At 46.2% G+C, this 22,146-nt stretch overlaps 1 protein-coding gene across 1 annotated transcript in view; it reads left to right on the forward strand.

The window, feature by feature from the left end:
* The window catches only part of Capn8 (calpain 8), a 66,937-nt gene that overhangs the window by 27,444 nt on the left and 17,347 nt on the right, over positions 1-22,146 (forward strand). Inside the window, exons 3-12 of the mRNA XM_051186484.1 lie at positions 1,740-1,858; positions 2,237-2,370; positions 3,169-3,337; positions 4,045-4,128; positions 5,921-6,006; positions 7,544-7,618; positions 8,236-8,396; positions 14,878-15,053; positions 18,542-18,553; positions 21,166-21,377. Coding sequence (XP_051042441.1) covers positions 1,740-1,858; positions 2,237-2,370; positions 3,169-3,337; positions 4,045-4,128; positions 5,921-6,006; positions 7,544-7,618; positions 8,236-8,396; positions 14,878-15,053; positions 18,542-18,553; positions 21,166-21,377 — 1,228 coding nt within the window. The remainder of the gene's footprint in view (positions 1-1,739; positions 1,859-2,236; positions 2,371-3,168; positions 3,338-4,044; positions 4,129-5,920; positions 6,007-7,543; positions 7,619-8,235; positions 8,397-14,877; positions 15,054-18,541; positions 18,554-21,165; positions 21,378-22,146) is intronic.

A 22,146-nucleotide genomic window follows, 5' to 3' on the forward strand; every position in this document is an offset into this window, starting at 1 on the left:
AGAGAGTTCTCTTAACCATTGAGCCTTCTTCCTCCCTTCCTCCTTTCCTCCCTCCCTTTAACAAATATACTCACTGAGTCTAACTAGTGCTGTGCAATGGTTGTTGACTGACTTTGTTCACTTGACTCTGCAGGAACCAGAGTGCTGACTTCATGGATGCAATGGCTCTGCTGTGTCTAAGAGACAGCATTCCACAGCACTCCTCCCCACCTTCTGGCTTGCATAATCTTTCTGCTCTGCCTTCTGCAATGCTTTCTGAGCCTTGCTGGGGGACGGAGTGACATATATGTCCCAGTTAGGACTGAGCACTCAACAGGATCTTGGTGTCAGTACTTGACTAACGGAGTTTGCTCTGGTGTCTACTGCAGAAAGGGGCTTCTCTGGCTGAGGCTGAGAGGGTCTAATGTTTCACCCGGGGACAGTGGTGCCTGGAGCACACAAGGAGATGATAGAGCTAGAAGAACAGAATGAATAAGAGAAACAAGGACTGCTTCTCTTATCCCCAGACTCCTAGGGCTTGTGGTCTGCAGTGAAGCTGGACAGAGGCAGATTGGACAGTATGATGGCATATTGTTTTATACAATGTGAGGGACACTAAGGACATTTTGCCCTCAGACTCTGCAGTACCACAAACATCTACACAGGTGTCAGCAAAATGATACAGCCTCCAGGATGCTTGTCCCTCCTGCTAGCAGGTTCCGGTGAGCATTTAGTGTCTGGGGCCTGTGACTCATCATTTGGAGTTGTCACTGGGAGTCAGTGATGCTATCTCAGGAGGTGGCTTTTGGGGGCTGGAGGGTGTCAGTCTCACACAGAGGGGAGTTTTCTCTCTGCTTCTAAACTTACTCAGACATTCAAAGTGACCAACACCATGCCCTGGGATGTTAAACCTCGCTTGGCTCCCATTTCTTCTGCTTCAAATTATGATGATTCCATGCTAATCTATCTCCAGGGTATTGTAACCAAGGCTTTCATGTGAACCCTGAAATATAAAAGAGCCATGATACTCTACACATCATGCAGCATCAACTGTCATTACCCAAGGCTACAGTGGGAAAGTATCCGTCATTCATTCATTCATTCATTCATTCATTCAGCCAGCCAGACAGCCAGCCACTCACTCACTCACTCACTCACTCACTCACTCACTCACTCACTCACTCTCATACCTTATGCTTTAGTGTTTCTTCCAACCAAAAACATCTGAGTTAACAACAAATGAGGCAAAAGAACAAATTTCTCTCTCTCTTTCTCTTTCTATCCCATTGATTGGGAGCCTAGGAACTGTGAAGAGGTCAGCACGCAAGAGAGGCTCAGCAATAGGGATGAGCAGTTTCCCTGCTTGAGTAAAGCCCTCCTAGTGGGGCTCACCTCAGGAGCTCATGGCTCAGAAGAATGGCCTTGCATTCTTTGGTTGATTGTGTCCTTCTGCAAGCCCAGTGTGATCATACTAAGAAGAGGGCCTTAGGCAACAGTGCTCCTCTAATGGGGTGGGAGAATGAGCCAGGTCTTTTCTGTCATGCCTGAACACAGCACCAAGTAGAGAAGTAGAAACAGAGAGTGGCTCTCACGGGTACCGATTCTGCAAGTTTCCTGGACTTAGGTAAATACATTTATGTTGTTTACATATAACCCACTCTCGGGAATTGTCCTACAGCTGAAGTCAGTCTACAAGGGACATGAACCCTGGAGTAACTGGGACAGAGTGACTGGCTGTTGTCTCTTCTGATTCCTTGCAGGTGACTGTTGGCTTCTGGCAGCCATTGCCTCCCTCACCTTGAATGAAAAGCTGCTTTACCGAGTGGTCCCCCCAGACCAGAGCTTCCAGAAGAACTACGCAGGCATTTTTCATTTCCAGGTATTAGGCGTTGATTGCCACCACTTTTGTATTTTAGTTGTTACTCCAGACTAGTACCCTGGGTGATTTGGGTACACACTCCAGTTTGAGAACCATCCCTTTACACGTCTATTCAAGCCCCCTCATTTGCTTTCCTTCTTCCTCTAGGCCATGGGGCCATGAGGGGACTCACTCTAGACTAAGGACCAGGAGATGTGAGTCTGAGTCACCTACTTTGGCTCTCTGGGTGATATAGCATCTCCTGTGTGCGGATGAAGTGTTTAAGGTTCACAAGCCTAGAGACTAGCTCACCAACAGCAGAGACCCCATCCAGGGAGGCTACTGAAGGACCTCTCTCTGTTTCTGCATGCGGTCCACATTGCGTTTTCCCACCCCTAGTTCTGGCAGTATGGAGAGTGGGTGGATGTGGTCATTGACGACAGACTCCCCACCAAGAATGGACAGCTGCTCTTTCTGCACTCAGAAGAAGGCAGTGAATTCTGGAGCGCTCTGCTGGAGAAAGCCTATGCCAAGTAAGTGAGATGGTAAGGAACCGGGAGACGCTGGGGCCTCCTGAAGGTTCTCACCTGCCCCCTCCCACTCAGAGTGAGATGACCAAGGTTTTCCCAGGATCCAGACATCCTCTGGATGTCAGCACCCCTCTGAAGAGATATGGAAATTTGGGCTGGGAACTTAAGATCTCTTCTCTGGGGCTGGAGATGTAGCTCAGTGGTGGAGTGCTTGCTTAGCATGCATAAGGCCCTGGTTTTAAGAATGTCTAGCCATTATATTTTCCTCTCTCAGACCCCAAGGTAAGATCTTGGGCGGAATGAATGTTTAAATGCTGCTGATAGTGATGAAGAAAAGAAATCCTTTTAGCTATCAAACTTAACAAAGTTTCTGCTCATTTCTTGAATGTCATTTTCCTGATTGACATTCAAGGTCAAAGGCTTCTTTGAATTGGTCTTGTTTGCTGTCACTCTATTCTGACACCCCAGTAACTTTCTCATTCTTTTAGGGCAATCCTTAACAGTTCTCTCCCAGCCTCAAGGGAAAGCTCCCCATTCATCACTGTGCCAGGACTACCTAGAAACCCAAGCAGTCAGGGCCAATTCTGGAAGGGGTTTTGGTTTTGAAAGGGAGTGGGAGGCCTGGAGAGTGGCTGCCCGAGGATCTGTTCCCAGTGGAATCCTGGGATGTCTGTCTAAAACACTTGGTCTTTCAATGCCCTCTCTCCTATGTCCTGGCATTGTCCCTTTCGATGTCCCATGGTTCCCTTATTGGGTTGTTGTGGCTGTGGATGGAGTTTCTTTTCTTTCTTTTTTCAACAGGCTCAATGGTTCCTATGAGGCTCTTGCTGGAGGCTCCACAATTGAGGGATTTGAAGATTTCACAGGTGGCATCTCTGAGTTTTATGACTTGAGGAAGCCTCCAGGCGCTCTGTACCACATCATCAGGAAAGCCCTCCGAGCTGGCTCTCTGTTGGGTTGTTCCATTGATGTGAGCCTCTAGTCTTCTCTTTGCCTCTTTTCTCTGGTGACATGTTGGTTTACAGTGTTCTGGGACTGGTGAAGGCCTAGTGAGTGGTGGGAAGTAGGGATAGTCACATTTTAAGGTTATGCTTTGCTAGTAACTGCTGGAACTACTTTAGGATGGCTAAACTCCTCATGAGAGTGTAGCCTCATCCCCTGGATCCTAGTTCCTATCTACTTGTCATCTCTTTGCTAAATCATCTTAGTCTTTGGGAAAACAAATTGTCAGCTGATACTATTTGATGTACTTAGAGTTCCCTGAAGGAAAGAGGAAGGTCCAGCCCTGACAGGAAGATTGGCTGTGTGGAATGCCTATTTGGCCTTAGAGATCAGATCTGGAAGTCATCAGCCTGAGGGCTGGTTGTTATCTACGGAGATGCTCTCTTTTCCTCTCTGGATGTCGTAATGGGTAGTTTCATTTGTTTGTTTGCATTGTTCTGAGGCAGTCACTATGCTCTCAGTCATACTCTCAATTGGGCTCAGCAGCCACTCACTACTTGCTTGGCTTATTAAAGGGAGTATCTAGAGATGGGTCTCTCTGTGGATGGTTGCTGCCCCTGCACTCTTCCCACCTGGGAGAGCCCTGGATATATGGTGTCCTTTTAGAAAACATTGTCGTACTGGCTCCAAAGAGGTCAGGGTCAGCCTCCCTAATTGGACTCTCTTCTTGACCAGGTCTCAAGTGCAGCCGAAGCGGAAGCTACCACCAAGCAAAAGCTGGTTAAGGGTCATGCATACTCTGTTACTGGAGTCGAAGAGGTAGGAAGGGGTTTTTATGAAATCTGGGGTGTCCTAAGAAAGAAGTAGGAGATCACATTGAGTTGTCTTTGAGCTTTTATGCTTAACTCATGTTCACTACAGGGTGCCCTCAACTCTTAGCTTCTCAGAGCACAGCCATCCTCACTATATCTCTCTGGTTTCAATTAAATTTAACTTTTTTTCTGAGGTATGGTCAGTAAAGTTATAGGGACCATCAGTTAGATTCTACACACATTCTAAACAAATTTCCATGTAGGTAAAGCAGTAAAACCCATAGGAGTCCCTAAAGGAAGTGGTTTCTACTCAGTGTTTATGATGTTTTAACAATGAGAAGACACATAGATATTCTCCATTCTCTGCCCCCAGCACAACCTGTAATAGTCATGATTTTTATTTCATATAGTCTACCTACATCCAAATAGGATTTAAATAATTTGGTTTATAGTTAAAAGCATAGATATAAGTGGACAGTAAGAGAAAGGTAAAATACATTAACCTAGACAGTGCACGGGGACCATACTTGAGTGCTCATTAAATAGTAGCATGAGGTAGTATCTTGGTCCTTTTCTGTTACTATAACATGATACTGGGATCTGGGTGGTTTATAAAAGAGAGAGTTTTTTGTTTATTTGCTTTTATCTCATGCATCTGGAGGCTAGGAAGTCTAACACTGGATAGCTTCATGTGGCTTCATAGCAGCATCATATGAAAGGATTCAGAAGAGAAACACAACAAGAGGGGATTTGCTTTATAAGACCTTGAACAGCCAATCCAGTCCTGAGAGAATGAGAACTCACACCAGATGAACTCAGGCTCATAGGAAAGATATTGACCCCATGTCAAGTTTTAGTCTCTTCAAAGCCCCTCCTGCAGAGCCCACAGCAGTGGTGATCAAATTTTACAAGTTCCTGAGGGAATTTATCCATGTAAGCTTTGGAGACCCTCTGCTAGGCTCCTCCCCTTTTCCTGGAGAGATGTGGAAAACATGAACTCACCACAGATAAGGCAGCTCAAAGAAACAGTTCTACTCAGATCCACCTCGGGGAATCAGGGGTTGTATTAGGGTTGCTTAAAGGAGCAGGGATAACTCAAATGCAGCCATGCCACCAGAAAGCCACATGAAAACTTCATGGGCGGAACTCCTTGCTTGACTTACAGCAGTACCTGATGAAGACTCAATGTTTACCTTGCAACTCTTCATTGCTTTTATAACCTTGGGGAGGGGTTTTGTGAATCTTGTAACTTTCAGGAACTTCCTGGACCCCCAAATTTCCTTTATTTTCAAGTCTAATGAGTTTTCTTGAGGGGGGGGGATAGCTATTTGGCTATCTAGGTAATCTTGAGTTCTCTGAGTCTCATATTGTTGAGATCAAAGTGTGAAGTTTTAAAAAAGCAATCATGTGTTTGAAATGCTTAGCCCTGTGCATAACCCAATAATAAGCAATCAATAAATGTTAACTTCCATGCTATTGGCATTATTTATGGGGGCATGAGTAGGATTCTGACTCTGAACAGCATCAGAACAAGGTCCAAGTTCATCAACTGCAAAATATAAACCTAAGTTTAAGTAGATATATCGTTGGTTTCATGGTAGATTCACTCTTCATTTGTTCAAATAGCCTGCGAAAAACGAAGTGTTTGACCAAAGCTTAAAAACAAGCATGGCAAGAAAAAGAAAGTGTCAAGAAAAAGAAAGTGTCAACTATTGGAGACATTTGACACTGAATGTCCTGAGTACAGACATGTGTGTCAGGCAGCAGCAGTGTGGTGATTTGCCTGTGTGGATTTGCAGGTGGATTTCCGTGGCCGCCCAGAGAAGCTGATCAGACTGAGGAACCCATGGGGTGAAGTGGAATGGTCAGGAGCCTGGAGTGATGCGTAGGTTCATCTCTCCTTCCCAGTGCTCAGCTCTTTCTGTATAAAGGTGTCATGTAATACACCATAAGCAATGAGGTCCAGTGTTTGGTGTGTTCTGTACTTACTGTCCGCTGATTGCATAGTGTGTTATGGAAATAGTATCCCATGGTTCAAGGATGGGAAAACAGAATAGAAACCACTTCATTGCAGTTTTTGAATGTGGATTTCTGCTTTGGCACTTGGAAATTTGGCAGCTCCATGGAATTTTGCCTAGTGTTGAAGGCTTACCTATTTCTTACCTACCAGGTGAGATCAGTCACTTGCAATCTGATATTTCCCTGTCACAAACACTGTTCCCCTCAGTACCAACAAAGAACAAAGGTATTGGGGGAACCTTGATCTTGGGAGCCATGGACCACCCAGGCTGCGATGAACAAGGTGTTTCAATCACTCCACGAGTTCCTGACTAGATGGGCGTTGATTACAGGGTGGAAGGACAATCTTTAAGGAAAATCAGTTCAAGGAAATGAGGGCCTGGAGTGGCTGTACTTCGACATCCATGTTCCTGACATCCTCTACCAGCCAGAGGCACAGTCTGAGCTATTTCCCTACTGGCAGTTGGAGAAGAAGAAAACTCTGAGTCTGAACTGAGTTAGCATCCACCTGCTTTTTGCTGTTGTTTAAGTTTGAAAATCAAGAATAACAACAAAAATCAAACCTATTGGGAGGTTAGGTTAGGTCTAGAATCCCTAATCAGATCCCCTAACTTTTGCTTGTCACAGATACACTGTGGGACTTAGTACTGACTAAATGAATGTTTTCCTGACTTTTAGAAGCCCCAGAACACTCTGCCAGCTGGAGGGAGAGGCTGGGCCGGGCTGTCTTCTTGGCTGAGGAGGGTGGGGAGAGGCTTTTGCTGAGTGTGTTCAGGGAGAGACTTTGTTTGTTTTTAGGATTGATACTAACACTGTTCACTTATGTAGGTATTGCACATGCATTTCAGGAAAACCCAAAGCTGTAAAGGTCAGGCAGCTGTGGATGGCATTTGAACAAAGTACATGGATATTGCCACAGAAAAGCCACCAGCAGGATACCGGGTGACATTACTCAAGGAAATTTCCATAAAACTGGGTCCCATGATCAAAGCGGTAGACTTAGGGAGTGGACAGTGTCTCTGTCCCCGGAGCTGGCTGGGTCCTCTTTTAAATAAATCCACCCCAGTCTGATAGAAGATGAGAGTGGCAAGTTATGAATGGTACAGGAGTACCTGCCTTTCTTGTGACAGTACCTCCTTGTTCCTCTGGTCAGAGGTCTGTGAGTCTTAATCTGAATGTGGAACTTACCCAGGGAGTGAAAATTAGAATACAGCCATTTCGTTTCTGCTGCATGCTCAGGCCACCCTGCAGGGGCCCACATCCTCGGCTTCTTCCAGTAGTACACTGCTTCATACCAGGTCCAAGCCCATATTCTTTCCTTGATGGACAGGCATCCGTTTGTGGTACACAGCTTGCATCTGGGCAATGACCACCTCTGTCTGGCTCATTTTTCACCTCCACAGTGCACCTGAGTGGAATCACATAGATCCCCGGAAGAAGGAAGAGCTGGACAAGACAGCAGAGGATGGAGAGTTCTGGTGAGAGGACGTGTGTCAGAGGGCTGTTGCTCAGTGGTCCATCTGTTCCCAGGTACTCCGGAGGACTTCCAGGATTTGATGAGGCTCCTAACATGGGGGCTTTTGTTTCTCTATGCCCCCTTGTCCTAGTACAGTTCTCCTGTCTAAAGCATTGGAACCCAGCTCTCTGTACCCACAACATGGTCTGGCCAGCAGCTTTGTCTGCCTGTTGTGAGCCTAAAACAATACTCCCCACCCTCCACCCAATTCTAAGGCCCAGCTTGCAGTCCAAACAGGATTCTTTCCTTTGTCTGGGTTGGGAGGAGGTTTGTGGATAATGGAATGTCTTAGAGGACATCTCCACATGGGATATCATAGATAATTCTTCAGAACGAATCTCTGATGGACTTTGATGTGATCCAGCCTAGAAGCCAGGGCCACACTGGCATCCCCTCCTGGTTGTGGGGGGGTTTCTTTGGTTCATGGTTCCAACCCTGCTTGTTTTTGTCACTGGCTGTAGAAGGCAATCTGGCCAGTCCTTAGCTGCTGGAAGACCAGAACTCTTTTCTGGACCTTCAACCTCTCTCCTAGGCCAGCCCACTTCACTCCCTCCCTTCTGGTCCCTCTGTCCTTTTCAGGATGTCCTTTTCAGACTTCTTGAAGCAGTTCTCTCGACTGGAGATATGCAACCTGTCCCCAGACTCTCTGAGCAGTGACGAGATCCACAAATGGAACCTGGTGCTCTTCAATGGCCGCTGGACACGAGGCTCTACAGCAGGGGGCTGCCAGAACTACCCAGGTGAGGCAAAAGGCTGCTTGGCTTTTCCTCCCTGGGCTGCACAGCTTTTTAACAAGGCTCTTTGGATAATTATTTGGATAATTATTGCTGTTGGATCTGAGATCCTGTTTCTACTCTGGCTTGGAGGCCAGGCCAGCAAGGTGGGCAGTGGTTTTGCAGCTGCCGGCCGAGGCTTCATCTCGGCTCCTGTGCCTTGCTTGCTCCCCAACCCCACCCTGCTCTCCCAGCATGCTGCTCTCACCAGCTGCTCTTGGACCATTACTAAGGCCTCCTGTTCTCCTGGGTTTCCACCTGCCCTACCTGGTCCAGCTGTCTGACATCACCCCACTGAGCTTGCAGGTAGAGTAGTTAAGGATGTCAGCAGACAATCTGGTGTTTCCATGGACTGCACTCAGAAGGACAGCCATTCAGTTTTGTGTTGCTTGAGTCACAGCCAAAGGGGTGAGGCTGTAGGGGGTCAGGGATGGACACACACAGGCTAAGTGTGGGGGGATGTGTTCCATTCTGTGTGTGGGGGTCATCAGGGCTCCCTCCCTGGTGGGGATGTCCTGGTGCAAACCACTGCCTCTGCCTTGACTCTGGCTCCTTAAAGGTGAGAGTGGCCTCCCTGGTTCTCGCAAGATGACTAACATGTGCTTGTGTAGACTCCTCCTAGGTCGTGGTCCACTGAGACAGCTGCCGAAGAAACAACCGAGAAACTACCCCCAGCTCTCTGGAGAAACAAAAGAAAGAAAAGCACTCTCCCCTCCCCTCTTGCTAGTTCCTGGCCTCCATGCTTCCCTGGCTTTGCTCTTGCTCCATTGATTTGTGTTGATTGACTCAGTGTCTCCGTGCAGGGGCAGCCGCTTTCTTCCCAGCCAGAGCACTGCATGCTGCAGAAATGGCAGCATTGTAAAACTGCATATGGGTACAGACTGGGAGTACAAGGTTTTACCTCCTTTCCACCCATCTCCATCAAGCTGCAAAGACCAGCCATTGACAGGCCTGAAGGGGGAGCTGGTGGCCTGCCCCCATCAGTCAGTTTGCAGGTTGTGAGGCCCAAGGAGCAACTCCTTTCCTGGAGCTTCAGTTTTTCAGTCCTCACAATGGTTCATAATTCCTACCTTCCAACTCGCTGGAGCGCAGTGAGCATTGTAGCACGAAGTGCTTTGTAAACTGTGCAGTGTTATACAAATGGGATGTATTATTTTTATGGCCCATTCTCTTCCTCTAGTACTGTTAAGGAGTAAACAAAAAAATATATAGGGATTGCAGTAATGCTGCATTTGGGAGAAATTAAAATATGCTCACCATTAACAAGCTCTTAGAAGAGGCATAGGAAGATTGCATGGATCATTCTGGAAGCTCAGAACCATAGGGGGTGCTCAAGGTATCCACATGCACCAAATCATAATCCCATCTGTGCTGCCAGCTAGCTGTCAGGAAGAGATGGATTGTTCTTGCCTTGTGGTAATGAAGTAAGTATAGAAGATTACCAAATTTCCTGTCTCCCTTGGAATTCACAGACACCTGATCTTAAAATCTATGTACACCTGTGCCTTGAGTGGAAAAAAAAAAAAAGAGTCTAGAAATGCAGGCTCTGGGAAGGAGGAAGCGAATAAGTACTCTCATTGTTAGGGAAAAAAATAACGAATGGACCTTGGACATATATGAATGCTATGCTGTTCTATAAAGTTTGCGCCATCATGCTGAGATTGTCAAAACACTCGCCAACCCCTGCTCACCCCTAAACAAACACTCCTCCCCAACTGTTTGTTATAAATGAATGCCTAGCATGGTGGAGTCTGTCAGAACGCCTTCTTCAATTATACGCTTAGCTCAGTTCCATCACAGAACTGTTGTGAGTCTGTGGTGGATCCCGCTAGGCTTCTCTGTGCCTAGCTTGCGTAGTTACTAAGTTGAGAGATCTTTTTCAAAAGTTGTCCTTCAATTAAAGTGTCATGTGTGTGTGTGTGTGTGTGTGTGTTGTTGTTGTTGTTGTTGTTGTTGCTGCTGCTGCTTTGTGCATGTGTGTGCGTGTCCATGTTGTCCCTTATTCACCATACACAGATGTTTCTTATTTCCAAATTCCTGGCAGCCACTTCCTAAATTGCCTCACAGAGGTTTATATTAATATAAATGCTTGGCCAGTAGCTTGGGTTTATTACTAACTCTTACATTTAAATTAATCCATATTTCTATTTATGCTCTGCCGTGTGGTGGTACCTTTATTAGCATCTCCTGCTCCCTCTGCATCTGGCTGGTCACTCCTGACTTCACCCTTCTCCTTCCCATCATCCTTTGTTTGGTCGCCCTATCTATACTTCCTGCCTGGCTACTGGTCAATCAGCATTTTATTAAACCAATTTGTGTGACAAATCTTTACAGTGAACAAGAGGATTATTCCACAGCAATTCACCCCTTCTTATTCATGCAGCCTCACCCCCTGTCTCTTACTCCTTTGAGACATAGCTCTTACTGAACCTAGAGCTATGCCAACAAAGCCTAACAGCACCCCTGTTTGTATCCCCCAACAGCACTGGGTTTACAGGCACATGTGTTGCAGGCTTTCTTGGACCACCAGCCCCCAAATCATGGCATGGAGACTTATTTTTAATTAGGAATGCTCAGCCTTAGTTTAGGTTTGTTTCTGGCTAGCGTAATTAACCCATTTCTATTAATCTATGTACAACCTATCCTGCTTTCCTGCTTCCTTCATGTCTGCCTGTCTGGCCCCCAGCTTGCTGGCTGGCTCCTCTTTACTTTCTGTTCACCACCAGCCCTACCTATCCCTCCTCTGCCTATTGGCTGTTCAGCTTTTTTTTTTTTTTTTTTTTTTTTTTTTTTAAATCAGGGTTTCTCTGTGAAACAGTCCTGGCTGTCTGTCCTGGAACTCACTTTATAGACTAGGCTACCTCAGACTCATAGAGTGCTGGGATTAAAGGTATGCACCACCACTGCCTGGCAATAATTCTGCTTTTTATTAGACCAATCAGGTGCCTTAGGCAGGCAAGGTGAAAGAGCAACAACACATCTTTACTTGTTATGTTAACTATGTTTAACATAGTTAAACAAATGCAGTATAAACAAAAGCAGCACATCTTTACCTAATTAAACCAATACTGTAGTCTACATTTACCCATTTTGTCTAAATAAAAAGGAAAGGTTTTTAACTTTAATATAGTAAAAACTATGTATAATAAGAATAAGTTAATTAGGTAAGAATTACATTTACAATATCCAGTCCATTTATATTTGGCAAATTTAGAGAAAATATTCCATTAATTACCCTATCATGGTGAATCCAAAGTTTTGTACCTAATTTACCTTTTATCACAACTAAGGAAAATTATAACTGTAACTGTCTAGTCTTCAGCTCCATCAAAGACCCCAGAAGGATACTATATTACCCAAGTAAACAGGAAATGCAGTGCAAGCCACTTCCAAAACTATAGAAATGACAAAGGCATCTGGGTGCCTGGACAGTCACCCAAGGTTCCTCTGCAACATTGGGACATCCATCTATGGCCTATAAGCCTAAAATATCTGGCAGACATTTCTGTGAAGCAGGAATCTTGATGGACTGCCTGCCTTGTCTTGGAAAGTTCAGCAGTCTCTTTCCCTTGTGTCCTGCATATCCAGTTTGGATGGTGTACTGTCAACGGTCAAGGCAAGGATAGTTTCTTGCCCAAATGGCTAGCTTCGGCACAGTGAAAGCAAACTCCATATGGAGTTTCTTCGACGCCCATCATCCTTTTATGAAGTAGATTGGTGCTGCCAGGAACAGATGTGTCTCACTGTCATGAAAAGCCTTAGGTTATTAAACATATTCGATGTCATATTCTGTGGGTCTCTAAAGCATTTGAAGACCATCTATCTATCTAAAATATATCTGTTTAACCTTGAAAACACACCTAATCACACCTAATATGACTACAAGGTTGATTATTATAGATGACTAACTACTAACCTGTATTTCTTAATTATATGTTATATTTTAAAATGAGCTGCATAGGTACAATAGCTTAAATGAGAGTAGAAACATTCAGACAGTATAATAAAATAACTTTGTATTTGTATAAATATACCAAAATCCATACCAATGTAAAATATTTGAGGTTAATAGTTGTCTTTTTATCTATATTCCTATATCGCCCCTAAATGATTACAAATATTCATAACCCACCACACCTCTTGGGAATGTGGGCATTGTGCTCTCTAGACTGCTTCCTGTTTTCTGGGGATGATGACATCTCCAGGGGAAAATTGAGGCAATGGTCAAGTCCTGGAGAAATTAGTTGTAACATTTTTGTCCAATCTCAGAACTTTTCTCATGCAGAGGGATCAATGTATTATGTCACCTGTCTTGTAGTTTTTCTTGGTTTATATCTTTTGTCTGTAGCTAAAATTTTCAGGAGGTCTCCTCCAATAAAACCTGATCTCTATTAATCTTGAAGGAATCCATAGCCTTTCGTTTCTCGTGGAAACAAAAGCATACTGTCTTCCCTAACACAATACATTTTCACACTTCCATTTTAAAGTTAAGGCTTCCCTAAAGTATCTAGGCTGGCTTAATTCAGCATTTCCCTTTACAATCCAATGTTTCTCAGTAGCTATGGTTTGCTCATTGGCATCCAAAAAAAAAAAAAAAAAATGCAAAGTCAACACAACCCTATACATGATCCAGACTGTATATTTCCCATCTTTATGTGGTTCTTTTCCTTTATATGACTTTATTATCTCTTAAAAGACCTTATTGTTTTTAAACTATATATCTTTTTTCTTTCTTAATTGCCTATGCACATCTTTAAACATACTGTAACCTGTTTAGAGGTGTTTCTTGATCTGGACCTGCTTTACTGTACACCTGTAGCATTCTGTGACCAAGTGAGTCAAACTGTAAACTTGCCAAGTGACTTTGCGCTTGTGGCTGGCTCCTCCTTGGTTGGGTCTAAGAGCAGAGCTTTATGCCCTGGGGATGTGGCCAAGCGCTGCATTTAACTGAGAGCTATGTCTAACCAGGAACTGCACTGAACTGCCCCTGCTCTTGGTGCACCTGCACTGTGGCAGGTATTTTTCTTAGCTTAATGTGCTGGTTGCTCAAGTACTTGCTGTATGGCAGAGTCACATCCCTGTGTGCTGCAAGCTCCAGGCTACTAGGGAGCCATGTCTTTTTCTTTCTTTTTTCTTTTCTAGCTTTCTCAGACCCTGTGTGGAAATACGTGCCCCATGTTGGGTGTCAAATGTTGTTTCAGCTTTGACACAGTGGCTGTGCCTTAATCTACTGCTGTTTCAGCCAGCGATTGCAACTCTGCAGTTACAAGCCTGTTTCTCTAGCTGCGTCCTGGTGGCTCAGCCTGAGCCTGGTGAGAATTCTGCTCCAACAGGCACTGGCACTGTCACTGCCACTAAGGCAGCATTAACTAAATCTCTATCGTTTTAATAATGATTAATACTTGAGCTTAAGGCTGGGGTGAAAACCTTTGAGCTCAGAGATGCTGAGTAACAGCAGCTTAACCCTTTTTCCTTGCTGACATCCACGGAAGATCCATGCTTCTGCTTTGCCAGCCAGAAAAAGCTACACCACTCCAAACCCCACCCTATTACTTCTTGTGTCTCTCTATCTCTCCTGGATGCCCTCTGAGGTTCTATGATTACTTTTTGTCAACTAGTTGCTAACTCAGCTTCCTGACCAAAGGTTATATTTATTAATGCAAATGCTAACTTGGGATTCACAGTGTGATTGAATATCCACCAACACCCTCATGTAGCCATGACTGACATTTAGACAAGGTGCTAGGACCTGAACTCGAGTCCTCTTGCCTGCACAGCAAGCCCCCTTACTCACTGAGCAATCTCCCAGCTCAAAAAGACATCTTTTTAAGTATTCACAGGTGGTGTGGCAGGAATGCTTAATGACATTGTGATTTCTCTCACATTATTGAATGATGACTCATCAGTAGGCTGCAATATTGGGCATCATGGGAGGCCCCTTGGGCTGTGGGATAGAGGATGGGTCTCATGGAACTGAAATCCAAAGCTGGGGCTTCTCCTGAGCTTGGTGCAGTCAGATGGTTTTCATCAGGCGAGGCCTCCTTGGTTGTTCTGTGACTGACTCAGTTGCCATCCATCCCAGAGATACATTTCTCCCTAAAGAGCTCCTTCCAAGTGGAGTCTTCAGCTAAGAACTGAAGAAATGAAAGACTCCCAGGAAGGAAAGATATTGCTTCCTGATGCAGACCAGTGCAGCCTGGGATGGCAGGATCTCAGATTTCATCACCATTCTGGGCTACTGGTTGATCAAGCAGACAAGATAGACATCCTAAGTATCTACCTGTGGGGTGGGATGGGGAGGTGGGAGGGCTGCTTTCCAGTTGTACTGTGCCAGGCAACCTGCCAGTGTTGTTCTTTCATTGGGACAGTGGAGGTTTGTTTCTTCTTTAAAATTTTCCTTCTTCATCTCCTCACTCCTGTCGGACCACTGTCACTGGACGACTTCCAGCCACTTACTGGACCAACCCCCAGTTCAAAATCCATCTGGACGAGGTGGATGAGGACCAGGAGGAGGGCACCAGTGAATCCTGCTGTACTGTGCTGCTGGGTCTGATGCAGAAGAATCGCAGATGGCAAAAGAGGATCGGCCAGGGCATGCTCAGCATAGGTTTTGCTATCTACCAGGTACAACTGAGTTGGGGTCTTCCATCGGGTATACTGATGCTTTTGATCTGGATGTTTTGGTCAGTAGTTGGGGTGCATCTTTCCTACTGCTCAAATAATCTTCATAAGATACTTTCCTTACTCCCTCACATCTCTAGAGCTCTTACTGAGGTTTGGGTTCCATAGTAAGAGAATCAGCCCTATGGCTGAATTTCTGCAGCTTACATTGAGATGTGCAATTCATTACACTTTCCCTGTCAGTAAGAACTCAGTAAAAATGTGCATATTAGAGTTTTCCCAAGAATGGGTGTCTCAGGGGACTAGAGCCCAAGGACAAAATACATTTGAACAATAAAATGCATTTCAGAATAGGGGAGGTGGCTGGATAGAGAAACCAAATGTATATCGTCCCTTCTTTCTACCATAGGAAGTTACTTGGAACACACAAGGTACCGTTTAGGGTAAGAGGAATGACATAGCCTTTTTTACTTTTTTGGTTCCGGAGTCTCTGGATTGAGGAACACAGCTGGTTCTTGTCTCAGGCTTCAGTCCCTGATTCAGGATGCCAGCCTTCACCAGTGACTACCCTTCTGTGGACTTTGTCTCCCTAATTCAATAAATCAAATCTTCAGGGCTTGACAATCTAGTTAGGATCATGCTACAGTCTACTTCTTTACCCAGGCAAAGACTCCATACAACATATCCCATAGGGCCTCAGTTTTCTGCTTTTTGGTATGGTTTTATTGCAAGTGAATTTCTTGGTTAAAAATATAATTCTAATCAGGAAGATCCAGAGCTGCTTGGAGGCCCAACATCTCAGTATAAATTAATGCACATAAAATAAGCATTATATTAAGAAGTACTGTAATAAATTATGTAACAAGGAAAAATTTAGTTGCCAAGTCCATACCTCCTCCCCCAACACTCTTTATCATATTCTTAAGCTTAGGGTGTCAGGTGTGTGTGTGTGTGTGTGTGTGTGTGTGTGTGTGTGTGTGTGTTATACTGACAAAGACAAGGAAGGGTTTATTTTAGTCTACAGATGAACTCATAGTTCACCATGTCAGGAAGTCAAGGGAGAAGGAATTAGAGGCAGCTGGTCATTTCGTGTGTGATTGCACAGTTGGACTCCCTTTCTGTAGAGACATACTCCAACATCCTAGGTAGGGAGTGGTGCCACCCATAGTAGGCAGGTCTTCTTATGTCAATTAACAATCCTACACAAGCCCACAGGCTTATCTCCCAAGTGATTCTAGAGTCTATCACATTGGTAATTAACACTAACAATGCGTGTGTGTGTGTGTGTGTGTGTGTGTGTGTGTGTGTGTGTGTGTGTAATTTGAAGAATGGGAGTTGCAAAAGAATTGCTACTTAATGGCAAGAGAAAAGAATTGAAAGTAATGAAGTTCCATTTTATTCCAACTTAGTTCTTCCAGCCTTGACTAGACATAAATACTGCAAACCCGCCTTCACTGCTTACAGAGATAACAGCCATGCATGCATCCCAACACAACAAACTTGCCTGAGCATCTACTCTGTGCCAGGTGCAGAGCTAGAATCTGGGGACACTGAGGACTAGTACACAGTTCCTGTCCCCTGGGTGCTCCTAATCAGGAATGGGAGAGCAACACTCAGTTGCTGACAGGGCGGGTGTGTGTGTGCTGTGATGGTGGCACTGCTGCAGCAATCCGGAATCCTCAGCTGGGGGGGGATTTAATCAGGTCTTCAAAAGATGACCTAGATTTCAATGGTGGAGAAGAGAGAACATTCTAGCTTGAAGGCATGCCATGTGCACTCTGACAGCTTAAAACTTAGTGCCTGTTTTAGAGATCTGACAGTTGGCAGGGGCGGGTTCAGGCTGAGCCACTCAGGGACCTTGGCTACTGCTTCTTCTGTCCGGTCTCTTCCATTTCAGATCAACAAAACATTCTTCCTCAATTGCTGTGTGTGCTGAGGTGTTTTCACCAATAAGTAACACACTCAGCATGTCAGTTTCATGTATCAAATCTTAGCTATTTATAAAATGCTCCAGGGTATGTGATCTGTGGTCCCACTTCTTGTAATTGGAGGCATATCATTTAGAGTTTGAATTCTGCAAACAGATTGGTTTTTAAAGTCAAATTGAGGAGATGGATGTGGGGAGCAGCTGGGGCAAGGGGAGCAGCCTGGGTGAGGAGAACAACTGGGGTGTGGGGAGTAGCTGAGCTACAGGAAGCAGCTAGGGTGTGGGGAGTAGCTTGGCTAGTGGGATATTATATTTTCACCCCTGCCTGTGACTCCCTTCTCTGGCTGTAACTGTCTGAAACTGGACTCTAGCTTGAGGTTGAAAACCTGTGACCAGTTGAGAAGCTGCTAGGCACCCCTGAAGGCTAAAGAGCCCTCTTCCTGTCACCCACTCAGAACCTGCATTTCACAGATGGCTGCCCTTCCAGTGTCTGTGGGCAGTGGCTCTTCCTGTATGGCCCAGGGGACTCAGGGCCAGGTGGACTCAGAGCATATTGTCTGAAGTGTCCAGGTTGTTGAGGGAAAGTTGGCCAAAGTCATTATGGAAGCTCCTGATGGGTGGGGAGGTCTCTGTGTGGCTGACTGTGCTTTAAACTCCAAATTAGAGGCTTGCCTGTGTCCCTTGACCTCTCCAGCATTGCTGAGAGAATGCCAGGCAAAGATCACTTCCCCTCAGAGTGGAAGGCAGTTGCACAATTGGCCTAAGCTGCCCATGTGTTTTCTGGTTCAAGCAGCCTGGGTGGCAGGGACAGGGAAGGGAGGACATAGGAGGACAGGGCTTCTCTTTTCTAGCCTGACATAGGAGCTCTGGGCACAGCAGGGCTCCCCTCTGGGTCTGAGAGCTCATCTCCACAGCTGATGTTTTCAGCAGTGCCTGAGAGAGCTGCAACCTGGCCAGTGAGAAAGAATTCACTCCCTCATGTAAGGAAAGCAAAGGGCAGAGAGGAAGGATGCTTGGGGTGAAGGAGTCAGGCTATATTTCTCTCCACATCCCTTTCTCTAATGCCAGTGACATTCTCCAACATCACTAGCATTAAAGAAGGGGCCCCTTTCCTTGCTTCCAATTTAAAGATCTTGAGGAATCTCCTATAGGCCCAGTTTAGGTCACTGTGGCTGAAGACAGGATCAACTGTGACTTAAGTTGAGTAGAATTTTCTTTATAGCCAAATCTGTGATTTGGCAAGCCAGGCAGGGTAGGAAGAACTTGAATCCAATTTAAGCTCAAACATGACTGTTTTTTGAAGTATTTGGGGGATCCTGGTAGATTGCACAAAGTAAGAGGTAGGGGCTTCCGCAGCCCCAGATTTCTTGGACTCAGCAGTCTGCATACAGGCTTGAATCCGCTGATCACTTTCCAGGTCAGGAAAGCTCATCACCCTTTCATTTTAGCTCTAACTTCCTCCCTGTGTGCTGCAGCAGCTTGTCCATTTGCAAGGTTCAGGGAGAGATGCACGAAGGGAGGGCTTGAGCTCCCAGGTGACCTGCTCTTGTCTTTTGCCCTGCAGATTCCCAAGGAGGTATGTACCGCCTGGACAGATGTGGTCTTCATTGGGTAAGAAAGGGCTCCTTCCTGCCATGCAGACAGGCTGTCCTATGGATAGTCTTTTGATATGGTGAGCCTGTATCCCTGAGAGCCAGTGAAAACAAGCTCAAGTCCCACCTGTCAGGCTGTTGGGGAGGGAACACGGGGGATCCTTGCCCCTATATGAATGAATGAATGGTGGCTTGTCCTGACTAAGGCGATTGCAGCATACTGTAGGTTCCTTCTTGTCTGGCCAACAGAAACAAATACCCTGGTGTCTGATTAGAAAGGGAAATGCTAACTTCACCCTCTGCTCTGGCTTGTCCCATGCTCCTCTGTAACTCACAGCTGGCTTAGGGAATCCTCTCAGTAGTGTCCATATGGTCTGAGGTTCCCTCTGATCTCCTGAGGCTTGTTCATGGGTTCCACCCACCTCTGCTGGTTGAAGATAGGGGCCTAGAAGCACTCCTGAGAGGGACCTGCATGGCCCCACAGGAGAGTGCAGTCTGCACAAAGCAAGGCCCCAGGGTCGTCTCTCCTGCAGCTCAGAAGTCTTAAACATCGCAGTGTACATACAGGCTACATCCCAGCAAGTTATAGCAGCATCTTGTGGTCGGGAGAATGCAGGCATTGTAGGTTTATAGACAGTCCCTCAACTTCAGTGTGTAGCCATGCCTGGGGTTTGACCTTGAGTCAATTGCACTAATTATGCAGTGGGTGTGACAGGCTGCAGCCTCCTCTCCTCTCCTCTCCTCTCCTCTCCTCTCCTCTCCTCTCCTCTCCTCTCCCAGGCTTGACCAGGGTGGTGGGTGGGCCCAGATGCATGGGCTTGGGCCCAGGTTGCAGACTCCTGGTCTTTTGGGCCCTAGGGCCTCAAATGCATGCTGTTTATCATGGAGGGACAGATGGGTGGTTTGCTGCATCATTTTCACTACTAGAAAACAATGGAAGCCAAACCTGAGTTAAATGTGGTTAATGGTGGCTCCCATCAGGATGCCTCATCAATATGAGTGTGGGATCCTATGTATGGGTGATGGAACTTTCCCCAGGAGCACCCACCATGCCATTGGTGTAGATTCTGCGATCTGCAAGTGTTACAGAGTTTTCTGGCCATGCTTGAACTTGCTTCAGCATCTCTGGAGGGATTGTTAAGTCACAAACCATTGGGCCTCACACCTATAGCACCTGGCTCTATGGGCCTGGGGTGGGCACAATAGTTTGCATTTGCCCCCCCCCCACCCGCAGGGTTTGTCTTTTGACCTTAGCCTCGAACTTTTGAGAATCACCCTCAGCTGAGCACAGTTGATCCCCACACCATCACTGCTAGCTGAGTTAGGCCAAGGAATGATGTGAAGACCAGAGATCCTTGACACCTAGCTGGAAGGGGTCTCTGAGAGCACAGAAGAAGAAACCCAGCTCTTGACTCAGTGGCCCCAGTCCCCACCCCACTCTGTCTTCCTAAAGGAGGAGTCTGGTTTGTTCCACCCGTGGATTCTCACAGAAACTCTGTTTGCCCTCCCCAGCCAAGCCCAGATGTCAGTCAGCTCCCCATCAGCACTGGGAGCACCTTCTCCTGCCGGGCTCTTTCCCTCCTCATTTCCCTCAGGGATACCAAGAAACACACTGAACTTGTTACACTTCGATGTTGCCTGTGTTCGTTGATGCCTCCCTCAGCACACTTATGCCCAGGGTGTATTCGTTTTCAGAGAGAATCTGAAGCATTGTGGCTGTCCTGGTTGCCCCCTGGAAGGATCTCTGAGGCATCCCGTCTGGGGCAATGACAGGGGGACAAGGGGGTCCTATTTCTCACCCCTGATCAGCAGAACTGAGATCCAGAACGGGTGGCCATGCACGGACACTGACCACTCCAGTGTGGGTGTTTCAGCTCTTGTGGCTTGCCTGCACCTGCCTCTGTCATAGAAATCATATAAAGATTGATTGTAAAGGTACAGGTCCGGAGAGGCTTAATGGCTTAATTACAGCGCTAACAATGTTGGCACCTGTGTTTTCAGAGCACTCTGCAGTTAGTAATTAGCAGGTGTCACACACTGGCAGCACCCTCCCACCCTTCCTCACAACAAATTCATAGGAGCATCTTTCCCTCTCTGATGAAGATTCCAGATCCCCAGGAGGCCAGAAGGGACTCCGAACCGGGCTTGGATAGCTGCCTCCTCCATCTGTCTTTTCAGAGCCTGGTCACTTTAGTCAACTCCCAGAGAGCTTTGCTTGAGGACCAGGGTTGAAGTTTCCAGCCCCTGGTCTGGATCGTGAGAGTCAATGCCTTGCTCACAGAGACAGCCTCAGAGTGCTGGCTGCTGGTAACATTATGCAAAGCCCACACTAGGTACCCCAAGATCCACCTTTCATTTAATGGAGGAGGCCTGGAGAGCCAAGGGGCTGGTCAAGGTCACAGTTAAGGTCGCAGCCTCATTGGGCTTGGCACCCAGGAGGCGCCCTGATCCACTTGATGGTGCAGATAGTGAGCTAGCTTGTGACTGGACTGAAAACCTCTCAATTCCCACACATTAGGTGCAGTGCACAATCCCTAATTCAGGTGGTTGGGCTGAACTCCAAGGAGAAACTGACTCTGCCCATTGCTTTGTGCAGCTGGAGAGTCACACGGAGGCACACCTGGGCCCGGACTTCTTCCAGGGCCACCAGCCCTCTGCCCACTCCAGCACCTACATGAACCTTCGGGAAGTGTCCAGCCGGGTCCGACTACCCCCAGGACAGTACCTGGTGGTGCCATCCACCTTTGAGCCCTTCAAGGATGGTGAATTCTGCTTGAGGGTGTTCTCAGAGACGAAGGCCAAGGCTCTGTGAGTCTGCTTTGTGAGGGGTGTTTTCTGAATTAGGCCACAGGTGGGGGTGCAGCATTGGGAGGCATCTATTGCTGAGTGATCTGCCCCTGGATCTTGGTAGATCCTTCTAGAGGAAGTTTGGAAAGCGGGACACCTCCCAGCGGCCTTCTCTGGGTGTGCCTCCTGCTGCCCTATAGCACTGGGAATTTCCTCCTCCAGAAAAGTCAAGGCTGGGAAGACAGGGGCACCATCAACAGCCTATAGACCAGCTCTCCTACCTGCTGGCAGGGGTTGATGAGATCTGGGGCAGGGATGTGTACACAGTACACACATAATCAGTATACATACCACACATATGCACCCCAGTTATATACATTATATACAACCCACATAATATATATATGTGTACATATATATAACATATACAATATATGTACCAAATATGTACTATCTATGCATCCCCCATCTTATGTATGTACACAATATACCATACACACACTGTAGATAAACATATGCACATATACAGCATGTGCACCATGTATACACATACACACAACACATGCATCAAATATATAACACAAACCAGCAACACAGAAAAACACATATATTATACATGCCCTATTATATACATTTACCACAACATATTATGTGCACACTTAACACATACTGCATACATAATATATACCATATACTTCAATACCACATACCATTAATATATAACACACACACCACACATACTCACTACACATACAGCACACATATAATAGTCACATAGACACCCAGAAAC

Source organism: Phodopus roborovskii, unplaced genomic scaffold, assembly GCF_943737965.1.
Source record: "Phodopus roborovskii unplaced genomic scaffold, PHOROB, whole genome shotgun sequence".
In the NCBI taxonomy this organism is placed as follows: Eukaryota; Metazoa; Chordata; class Mammalia; order Rodentia; family Cricetidae; genus Phodopus; species Phodopus roborovskii.